The sequence below is a fragment of the Macaca thibetana genome, chromosome 12, assembly GCF_024542745.1.
Source record: "Macaca thibetana thibetana isolate TM-01 chromosome 12, ASM2454274v1, whole genome shotgun sequence".
Lineage (NCBI taxonomy): Eukaryota > Metazoa > Chordata > Mammalia > Primates > Cercopithecidae > Macaca > Macaca thibetana.
Genome location: NC_065589.1, coordinates 31,106,958 through 31,119,275, shown reverse-complemented (window position 1 = coordinate 31,119,275; position 12,318 = coordinate 31,106,958). Strand labels below are relative to the sequence as shown.

General features: G+C 32.0%; 1 protein-coding gene across 5 annotated transcripts in view; it reads right to left on the bottom strand.

Moving 5' to 3' along the window:
* The window catches only part of ERBB4 (erb-b2 receptor tyrosine kinase 4), a 1,170,744-nt gene that overhangs the window by 246,610 nt on the left and 911,816 nt on the right, over positions 1-12,318 (bottom strand). For all 5 annotated transcript variants that reach the window (XM_050751368.1, XM_050751370.1, XM_050751367.1 and 2 more), the window contains 2 exons: positions 9,098-9,230; positions 4,856-4,978 (listed from right to left, as the gene is read on the bottom strand). In XM_050751368.1, coding sequence (XP_050607325.1) covers positions 4,856-4,978; positions 9,098-9,230 — 256 coding nt within the window. The remainder of the gene's footprint in view (positions 1-4,855; positions 4,979-9,097; positions 9,231-12,318) is intronic.

Here is a 12,318-nt window from a genome sequence, read left to right as displayed (position 1 = left end):
TTGTTGTCTGCTTTCATTATGTGAAGATGACACTCATATATATAATTACATATATAGAATATATATATATATCCTGCTCTCAAGATGTTTACACTACTGTCAAATTCTACTTGTGTGCATGAAAAAGGCTTTGAATAGTGAAGACAGCATGGAAATAGGATAGCAAAAGAATATCTTATTTGGATGATATCATCGACTTTTTGAGATGGTTGCTCTACTTTTTTGAATCTCAGTTGTATCATCTGTAATTTAGAAGACTGGGCTAAGTAATGCTAGGAGTTCTTTTCAGGTTGAATATTATCTAAATATTCAGCAGCAAGAAAAACAATTTAAAAAGCATATTCTCATGTTCTTCAAGTTCAAACTGATTTAAGAATTAATTTTCAACAATGAATGGATTTAGTTTTCAAAGGCAAGTGCTAGGGGATATTGAGCACAGATTAATTTGTCTACATTATTAAAGCATGTGTATACGTGTGTGTGTGAAGGATTTGTATTATTTCGGAAGAAATATAAAATATTTATATTGGCTATTGTTAATTCTCTTTTCCTATCAAAATATAATTATAATATCTGAACAGGATCTATCCCTTGGGAAAGTATAAAGTTGGTAGAGTTTGAGTTAAATACAACATTAAGTTAAATAATAGCATTTCTGGGTAAAATGAATTATAACATTTGAATGAGGACAATGATTTTGATAAGACATACAAAGATGCACAGGTTGTACAAAAATGCATTTTAAAAGGTGTATTTTCCCAAATCAATGCAAAAGCAAATATGAGATAATGAGGACAAAAACCAAAAAATCTCAAATTTTAGCTTCTTAGCCCTGACATCAGAAAATATTTCTTATAAGACTTTTAACATTAAAATGAAAGAATGAAAAATAATAGTTTGTTATTCCTGAACAAAACATCTTTACTTCCATGTCTTTCTTAATATCAGCTGGTTATAGTCATAAAGAAAAAAATTCAAAATTTTTTCACTTTGAACTTTTATGCTACAACATATGTATTTGTGTTACTCAAAGTTACAGTATCATCAGGAGGCATGAACACAAGAATTATTTTAAAACATAGTAACAATAATAAAGAAAATAAAAGACTTTAACTTTTAGAAAGTAGTTGCATTCTTCCTAGGCAGAATGAATAGGGAAATCCATGTGTCAAATGCAAAATAATAAGCCAAGTTCCTTGCATAAAATTAAAATAAAATAAAGCAGAAACAGAAAAAAGAAAAAAAGCCCAGTACTCATAGGCTGCATTTTCTCACTGATGTTATCTAAGGTGGAGAACAGGCTTATTATTCATTATTCAGTAGAGTAACCACAGAGAAGGTTACTTTATAAAGACATGGCATCAATATTAAAGTATCCCTAAAGTGTACTTTTACAATAATATAGACCAGGCACGGTGGCTCATCCCTGTAATCCCCCTACTTCGGGAGACTGAGGCAGGAGGGTCTCTTGAGCCCAGGAGTTCAAGACCAGCATGGGCAACATAGAGAGATGCCAACTCTACCAAAAATAAAAAAAAAATGAGCCAAGTAGCTCATGCCACATGCCTGTGGTCCCAGCTACTCAGGAGGCTGAAGTGGGAGAATGGTTTGAGCCCAGGAGTTTGAGGCTAGGGTGAATTGTAATTACACCACTGCCATCCACCCTGGCCTACAGAGCAAGACCCTGTCTCAAGAATAAATAAATAAATAAATAAATAAATAAATAAATAAATAAAATAAGAATATAAAGTCAATGTAAAGTATTTTATATTGCTTTGTAAAATAAACATTTATTTAAATTATTCATTATTTCACTATTTCATTATTCATTCATTATTTCACTATTTTCTGGGACCAACTAGTTAAAAATTTTACTATTTGATACCCATGATATTGGACCTAATCTTTATACTTAAACAGAGAATATTTCTAACTAGGAGAAAAAAATAATCAAATAATTGGTTAAGCCAATTTGCATTTCTATGGTCAAGAATAATCCTTTATAGTTTAAGACAGTATGTCTTCATAACAATTGATCTATTGATTAAAACTTAAGAGTCAACCATAGACACTTCAGGCATATAATTCAAAAAAACTGATGAAATGTCCAGTAAACTTTCACTACAAGTAATTTCAATTAATGTAAAACACTCATGCACAATAGACAAATAAATGCTCTTAATACAAGTTAATAAAGGTTTATTATTAAATGTTTAAATCAGTAACATTTTTCTCTGCTGAGGACATTAGATAGTGTTTAGTCTTGAGTTATAGGGTACCCAAGGTTTAAAATAAAATTTAATTTACAGACTACATTATCTTTAAAAATATAGGAGTGATTACATTCTAGGAACAATCCAAGATTGAGCTATCTTAAAAATGGAAGTATGTTACAATAAATTTAAATTTGGCCATTTATCTGTATCTTTTTTCTCCCTATTTCTGTTTTTCATTAACACATACATTTACCCACTTACTTTAAATTTTGTCAATGCCACATGCAGAATCGGTAACAGGCCAACATTTAAAGGCAGGAAGCCCTAATATTTTTCTACTGACTTGTCTATGTTTCAGCACAGAAACCTTCAGTTACATCTGTGAATATGGAGAACTGTACCATTTACTAGATAATTCAGGTGGGGAAAAATCCTGCAACCAATCATTAGAATAGGGGTTTATGGCACAGCTATATGATCCAGAATGATTGCCAATATGGATCCAATTCACAGCAGTACTTTCAATTTGTCAATTTAAACAATCAAGACTGCAATTTAGGACTTTAAATTTATTATCCATATAATTTGTTGATATCATTTTATTGTAGAAATGAGTACAGATTAAAATTATTAAAGATGTAAATACAATTGCAGTAACTAGATACAAATTTTAAGGGTATAAAATGATACAGTCTGAGTCTGGCTTTTTCTAGCATAATGCAAATTGAGAAACAGAAAAATTTGTGTTTCTTTGAACATACATCAAATCTGAAGATTAGAAAAGGCATCAAGTCAGTCTAGAACAGTGCCTATGCAAAGTAGGTGCTCAAACTTATTGCAAGTTAATATCAAATTTAACTGAATAAAACATGCATGATAAAAGATTAGGAAACTTCTACATTTTGACCTTAGAATACAAGTTTTACTTTAAGGATATTAGATTATTTTGGAGCACTATGAGAGAAAAATTAAGGTTTATATTCTAATTATTAATGTATTTTTAAAATAAATCACTGTTTTAAAAAGAAGAATATTTTGAAATGCAACATTTCTAAGATCCAATTAACTTTAACAGATACTTTGTAAAATGTAGGCTTACACATAGCTTTAAGAAATATATTAAATGCCAGCTGGGAATGGTGGCTCATGCCTATAATCCTAGCACTTTGGGAGGCCATGGTGAGTGGATCACTTGTCAGGAGTTCGAGATCAGCCTGGCCAACATGGTGAAACCTCATCTGTACTAAAAATACACAAATTAGCCAGGCGTCGTGGTACGTGCCTGTAATCCCAGCTACTGGGGAGGCTAAGGCAGGAGAATCACTGGAACCCAGGAGGCTGTGGTTGCAGTGAGTGGATATTATGCCATTGCACTACTGCCTGAGCAACAGAGACTCCATCTCAAAAAAAATATATATAAAATATTTATATATATTATATATAAACATATATTTTTATATATAATATTTAATATATTATATATTTATATATTATATATAAATATATATTATTTATAATATATACTATATAAATATATATAATTTATATACATATATTGATATATATTATATACATAAAATATCCATTACTACAATTCCCAAAAGTTACTTTGACATTTTATATATATAATGTAATAAATATATATTTATATATAAAATATTTTATATATTTATATTTATATGTATAAATTTATGTATATAAATATATATTATATCATATATATTTATATATTGTATATTTATATATTTATATATTATATATATATTTATATATATGTAAAATGCCAAAGTAACTTTTGGGAACTGTAGTAATCGATATTACAAGAATAATTCAGCATTAGCCCAGAAGAGTTTCTTAATCTTGTTATTTACCATTAAAATATATTTCACCACATTTAATCTTGGGCCTAGCTTCTGAATTGGTCTTGTAATTAAGGCAAATACATAAACATACACATGCCATCATTTGAGCTTTTCCTTTCCAGAAATATCTCTTATTGAAAACACATAATGTCATCTTTTCCTCCTATCTGACCTGAATTTTGCATATAATGTCACATCTTTAGTTTGCTTATAATGACAAAGACATCAAAACCATGGTAATTATCTACAAAATCATAAATGTAACCAGGTAGGCAAAAAATGATTTAGATAGCAGACATCAGCATATTTGAATAGATTCTAAAAAGAGCAACTACTAGGGTCCTGATGGGGAGGCTTTGGATAAAAAAGCAGAAGTAAAAAAGAATAAAGGATTATGGCATATTGCCCAGGCATGTCTGGGGTTCATGGAGCACTGTGTAGGGGTAATGGAAAATGGGTTGTGGCTTGATAGTTGGATAAAAATAGAAATTTGCCAAAAGGAATATGACATAAGGGGCTCAGAAAGGTATAAAGAAAAAACTATACTTGGCTTTGTATCAGTTTCTTGCTTTTCTCTCAAGACTGTATCCATCCCAGCTCATTCAATAAAAATTAATGAATTCATTTGTGCAGCAAATTCTCAATATTATAAGTCTTCCTTTCTGAATATTATAAGAAAATTAGGTTGTCTAAAGTAATAACTCCATTGGCTATTATTTTTTAAACGTATAAAACAAAACTTAAAATAACTAAAGATATGCATTGTTTTTTACTTACTTTATAAACCGTTCCAAAAGCACCCGAGCCAAGGACTTTTACCCTCTTCAACTCAGTTTCTTTCAAAATACGAAGTTGAGCTTGATTGGGTGCTGTGCCACTGGGAGTTAAAGGTTCCACCAACTGCAAAGCGGAAGGAAGAAGATTATACTTTCAATCCAATAGTCAGTCCTCTCTCTCTTTCTTTCTCTCTCTCTCTCTCTCTCTGGTTCTCTTTCTCACAAAGCAAAAACGCACAAATATAGTTTGCCTTGACACCCAATACCTTTGTAATATGCACCACTCACCATTCACTGACACATTTATGCATTCTTTCAGACCCTGTCCTTTCTCTTCTCCTGCTCTTTGTCAGAGCAAACACAAGTAACAAATGTGTGCCTACCTTGAGGCATACTAGGCTACGAGATTTGATGCATTAAGGAAAGGAAATGCTGCCTTCTTAGAGCTTAAAACATACCTGGGAAGCCAGGACAAATATGTCAGAGGAGAGGGGAAAAAAAGCACAATGCCAAAACTCTAGGACAGTGCTGTTAAAACTTTAATGTACATCTGAATTACCTCAAGTTCTTGTTAAATACAGGTCCTGGTTCAGTAGGTCTGGAGTAGACCTGAAATGTCTGCATTTGCATAGAACTCTAAGGGATGCCCAGGTACCATGGTGATCCTCGAACACATTTTAAGTACCGAGACCCAAGTGTACCTGTTAGATCAATAGTTCTACAATTCTATGATTTGATTCTGGATCATAAGTGAATGCTATGAAATGCAAGGAATCAAACAACTACTGGGGAATGAGGCTCACTAGTTTTGTCTTCCTAAAAAATGTACACTTTAAAATCAAGTATTGAGATGTCTAAGTCTTGAGATAATGAAATTGGGTTGACATTGGGAGGGCCACTGTGAAAAGCAGCCTGGGCACAGCAAGAGGAAGGAGGAGGAAGAAATACAGCAGAATACAACAGGGAGTGGGACAGGTCAGAAGGGTGAAAGTAAGGTGGGAAACCTACCTAATCATGGGGTGGGCTGGGTGTGGTCAAAGTAGTGAAATTAGGCTGATAGTTTTAGATATCATCATTGCTATGTGATTCAGTTGGGGGAATGAATGAGAAGGGGCAAAGTATGTGCACGCGTGCCAATCACTGGCATATGTGAGAAAAAAAAATGTACGTCTAAGAGAGGCTCTGGATACCAAAAAGCCTGTATCCTATGTTAAAATTTTAGGTTTTTATCTATGTATGAGTAAAAGGGCAAGTGCAAGAAATAGGAGTTTCTTTGTCTTTTTAAAGTTAAATTAAGGAACTAAACTTTACAAATAGTCTTTTTTTTTTCCAGCATAATAATCAAAGGCTACTACTACTCAAATTGTCTTGAACTCACCACAGTATTTCAAAGTATCTCTTTACAAAGCTAAGTGCACTGTGGCGCTGCAGCTTGGTTATGAATTACCATGCTTCTGTGAAAATCATGGCCTACTTAATTAGTGGAAGATTCTTGAGGGAAGGTAAGTGTAGCTAAAGCAAGAATTTTAGGAAGAATGTAATCAAAAATTACCAATAAACTTAGGTTATCTTCAAATTTTTTTTAATTGTGAGTCTGACAACTCATCTTCAATTTCATTTTCAAATTTAAGTTATATAAATGTAAATTTGATAACATAGAACTGCATTCAAGTCACATTTTAAAAATCTCAGAAAGAATCACTAAATTATTCGAAAAATTTCAAAATGATTGCTCAACTGAGTTCCCTTTATTTGAAGTTAACTCAACCATACAGAAATCGTTGGGTAGATTTTGATACATATGCTATATGTATAATGAATAACTCATGAATCATTTTTAAAAATCATATACAAAAGTCACATAAAATCACACAATACTGGGAGGGGGCTTCAGCATCTTGGATGAGATATACTTAAAATATACATTGTGTATATGCTTTGGCATATACCATGCAATAATTTCATATTTTGAAAACTTTACAATTCTACCTCACCTTTTTAGCCTTCTTTTTTCTTGGGTATCATTTAATATATTTCACAAAAACATGTTTCTGTGTCATTTAATATATTTTACAGACATGTGGGTTTAAAATTGGAGGTTTATATGACAGTGTTGCCACTCACAGGAAGCAATTTGCCCTTCCTAGACCTTTATTTCTTGTCTGTGAAATAGGTATAGCAATAATCACCTTAGAAACTTGAGAAAGGATGAAATGAGATAACATACGTGGAAAATTCTAGAATGTTGCCTGGCATATTGTAGGCCCTAAATCTGTTACTTTTCAAAGGATGAGATCATGTCTCATTAATACATTTTTGAATCACACCATCTACCAAAGCATCAAGCTTACAGTGCATCTCAGTAAGCATGTGTGGAAAAAATATGTTTTCTAGTTTTATGCATGTAACATAAAAAAGACAATCTGGAGCAAAATGATTTGAGGAACGTGTACCAACTTTAAGTGTATGGAAACAATATATCAAGATTCAATGAATGTTCACTTCTGAGGCAGATTTCTAGCTTCAGTATTTAAAGATTTAAATTGACCGTCTTAAAAATTCCCCCTTTATTTAAAAGATGGTAGAAAATCATAGTTATTTTCTTTTACTAAGAAAAAAATAGGAATTCTACGATTATCTAACCACCAAATGTAAAATAATTTAGTCTTAAGGAATAATTTTCTATAAAAACAGAACCTGCTTATAAAACCAATAAGTGTGTGTTTATTTAGTAAGGAAATGACAGTTTGAAGGACATTCTTATAAAGCACTGCATTATAAAAACAAACCAAGATAAAGCAACACAACTCTTTTCATGGCAATGAGCCTTCCCTGTGTGTGGTTAAGGGAATTTCTCTTCCATTATGCAGTCACCTAAATGTTGTGTTCCAAGCTTTCAATTCCTTTCCAATTCTAGTTTACAATACTTCGCTTCTCAGAATTCTCTCACCAACTGCCTCAAGCTGACCATGAGATAGAGTTCTCTCTGCCTCCAGTATCCTAGCTAAATTGCAAACATGCATAGCACAAAGCACATGTGTCATGTCCAAATTTTCATTCACATGTGCAAGATTAACAGTAATCAAATTGCTCTTCCATAAGCTTCCAGCTAAAGTAGGAATCATGTTTAGTTTTTCCCATGTATGTAATTGACTACCTTTATTTTGCTTGAACATGTCTGTTCATGAGACAGCTCATTCCAATTGCAGATAACTTTAATCCTTAGAAAGTGTTTTCCTAGAAGAAGCTGTAACGTAGTCTCCAGAAACTTTCACAGGATACTACTATCTAGACTTTATTTCTGGGTAAAGAGCTAAAATTTAATTCATTATCAGTATGCAAAATGTGTGAGTGAATTAAAATTCCCATTCCTCTCATTCCTGTCAGTGTTCAAAGGAAAAGTCAAATTGTCAGACTGACAATGAGAAAAACAACAAACGTTGGATAAGCTTATCTCAGAACAGAATTGCTCTGAATTGTTTAGATAGGCACAGATGTGTGTATCAGGAGAAAGGTAGGATGGAAGTTGAGAAGGGTCTGGTAATGCATAGTCTCCTGTAATTATTTTTTCCCTGTATCCTGTACCACGAAAACTATCTGCTTTTGTGCTAGAGAACTCGGTGTAGCAATATAAAAGACATTATAATCATTTATGAGTAATTTACATACTCACAATAACCGCCATGCATAATATTAAATGCATCCCATAAATTGTGTTGTAAGTTCTGTGTGATTACAATACTAAGCTTTATCCTGTAAGCTTAGTCTTTCACTGCTGGTGTAATGAGATCATTGACTACCAATTTAATGATCCTAATTAAAACATGCATTCCTTGCCTGTTTAGTTTTGTTCTGAAACAGAAAGATTCTCTCTCTTTCTAACATTTTTCTAGCTCTGTCACTGAGAAATTTTCGATGCAGACATTTTCTAGATCTGCTGCTATAGAGATATCCCCTGTCTAGAGCTTGCTAATGGAATCCCCCCAACCACACACACAAAATAACAGATACTTTCCCCAATACAATAATTTTGTTGACTACTCCCATTTATCCCCTTGAAGCCTTGACTATTTTTACGATATAATCTGACTTTTCACAAGCTTTGTTTAATGGACTATAAAATAAAAATTTAATTAGGACATTGAACAGAATTTTACTTGGATTAAATAACTGAACATCATCGAAACCTTCTAAACCTGATGAAAATCCCCAAACACATGAAGAGAAGAAATAAATACCTCACCTCTGTTTCCAAGAATCTTCTCAAGGCTCTTTTCTTTTTGATGCTCTTCCTTCTAACATAAACAGCAAATGTCAGACCAACAATGACCAGAATGAAGAGCCCACCAATTACTCCAGCCGCAATCAGGGGAGTTCTGACAACCAGAATGAGAAAAAACAAAACAAAACAAAAGTATGAAGAGAGAGAAGACAGAGGAAGAGAAAAGAGCAGTTGTACAAGACGTTATCACATTTCACAAATCTAGTCATTTAGATGAAATGCAAATATAAAAGTGCATTAGGTTTTGCTCTACCAAAACCTTTCTCATGGTAAAGACTATAGTTGTTTTTGTGTGTGTTTTACGAATAATAAACCATGCACATACAACTCATCTTTGAGGATGAACAGTCACAACATGCCATTTGATGAAAAAAATGTAACACTTGCTAGCAGTATGAAAAACATATGCCAAAACATTGGTGTTGGTGCATTTAATATTTTGCTATTATATATGAATCAACAGGAAATACATTGTAATAATATTGTTGTGGTTTGTAATTTTATTTTCAGTATTTCTCTGAAGCAGGCTTTCACAACAGTGGCACTACTGACATTTGAGACTGAATACTAGCTTGTTGTCACGAAGTGTCCTGTGCAATTTAGGATGTTTAGTAGCATCCCTGACTTCCATCCACGAGATAGTAGCACCCCCATCCTCTAGTCATGACAATGTCTCCAGACATCGCCAAAAGTCTGTCAACATCATCCCCAGTTAGGAAATACTGCTCTAATGCAAAAATGAGTGGTCTCAACACATAGAAACCCCATGCTTCTGGAGTATAAGGGTACCAATACGAGAGTTTTTATTGCCAAAAGTGCTATTTGAAACTCTTATTAGTGTAACTCTGGTAGGAAAAAGGTCAGGAGAAAGGATAAAGGATAAAGAATTGGTTCAGACATGTTTTCAGAATAACGACAAGAGTATTAGAATCAATAGTGTGTCTAAGCATCATATACTCATAAAAGAGGTGTGCACATGAAGCATTACGTGAAAAGTGGTAAACAGTACCAAAAAGGGATTAAGAAGAGATTGATTGGAAATCTTCACTCTTAAATGTTTTTGTAATGTATTGTTAGCAAAGATATAATTTTGAAACTGATCACTTCTTAGATAATTTTTTTCCTTGCTTAAACAGCAGTAGTTGTGATTTTTAACTTATTCTAGAGTAGAGCAGTATCTCTGAGGTTTCCGTGGTCAGAGTTCTTAATCATATGAATTTTGTATACCATAGGAAATAATCTTGAGTGAAACACACAGGTGTTACCTAAAAAATATGTGACCATGAAGCCACAATGGATATCAAAACTAAAAAAGAACTTCCTGCATGCTCATGCTTTCCATAATAAAGCATTTTATATCTTGTATTTATGTTTTTAAAAGAAATTATACTACATTTTCTTAAAAAATACTTTCTCTTGCTAAATAAAATTCTGCTCAGAGATACATCAGAAATATTAATGGTGGATGATCCTTAATAAAATCTTAAAAGTTTAAAAAGCTTACAAAAAAATCTGTGTAACTTCTTCTATAAATGAAATCATGTCTTTTAAAGATCATGACTACTATATTGCCATATGAAACTGCAGAAAAATCTAAAAAGGTAGTTCATCCTAAAGGTTGTTTCCTGACAGCTCAAAGTACTATAGTATACCGAAATGTTGCTATAATTCAACTAGATTTTTCTAAATGGGATTTTCTGCAGATATAAAAATCTCTGCTGAGAAAATTAAACTATAGTATGGACAAAAACTCATCACTGTGATATGTTTTTGTTTGTGTAAGATCATATTTTTGAGCATGCAAGTTAAATATGTATTTCAGGAAATATTTTATGTTTCAACCAAAGGTATAATTTTTAGTCCAAATGCTTAACATATCCCTGGAAACTCACTATTATTGAAAGGGTTGTATTTTTGTTTTCTCAGTCCAAATTTTACTGCAAAATATTTACGTATATTTGAGACTAGTGTCCAACATTTTGTCAACTGTAGATTCAGACCAACTCTAAACTTTCTCTGCTTATTTATTTTGCAAAATAATAGGTAGTATACATATTTATGTAAATATATGTAAATGTCAATGTCACTGTACATGAAAAGAAAATGCTCTATTTTGTTTTTTGTTTGTTTCTTTGTTTGCTTGTTGTTGTTGTTGTTATTTTTTAGGAACAAACTTCCAGGAGAAGAAAATAATACCTCTCTTTTATTTTATTTTGGTGGAGATCAATTGCCATATAATTACTATACAGGCAAGTAATGGGCAAAATAAGACATTCAAAAACTCAAGACAGTAATTTCTGTTTTTATAGTTAGAATTTACTTTCAGTATTTTCTCACAGCAATATTTTTGGTTTACTTGAATTTCTTTACTGTTTTTTTTACCACTCTACAGGAATGGTAGAGGTACAAACAACCTGAAGAAATAAAGTACTACAATTTCTGTACTTAAAAATCATACATAAGTGTTTTATTGAACATTTTAAGAGGCCACATTCTTCCTATTCCCACAGAATTTACTTTTGAAATATAAATCATTAACCACAAACAAGCAACCAGTGAAATCAAGAGGAGGGAATATTCCATAAGACAACATGCAGGTTCTTTTTTATTCAGTGAGTGCCATGAAAAAGGTTCTGACGTAGCTTAAGAAGACTTAATAGACATAGCAACTGGATAGAAAATGTAATCCTGGATTAGATCCTGGTTTAGACAAACCAGTTATAGAGTCTTTTTGGAAAACTTGAGAGATCTGAATATAAATTATATAGAAGATGAGAAGATAATTTGCTGCAACAGAAAGACGTGCACCATAAACTGAAAAGATTCGGTTTCCAAACAGTAGAACTTCAATATGAAAAAATCTATATTCATATATATCTACAAATATATCCTCAGATGCATAGATCTGCAATAATGTAAAATAAAATACTAAATAGTAGTTGTCTCTGGGTAGTATGAATACAGTGTTCTTATTTTTACTAATTTGTATTTTCTAAATTTTTATAATCCATTTATATTTCTTTTGAAATAAAAGTTTATTAAATTTAAGAAAAATGTAGAAAAAACAAATCATTGTCTAAAAGTTTAGTTTTGTTCTCTTTTTCTTGAATGTTTACTTTGCTTTTTTTTCAATTAAGATTTCATTTTGTTATTCCTTGTCCACTTTTACAATCTAAGTACTT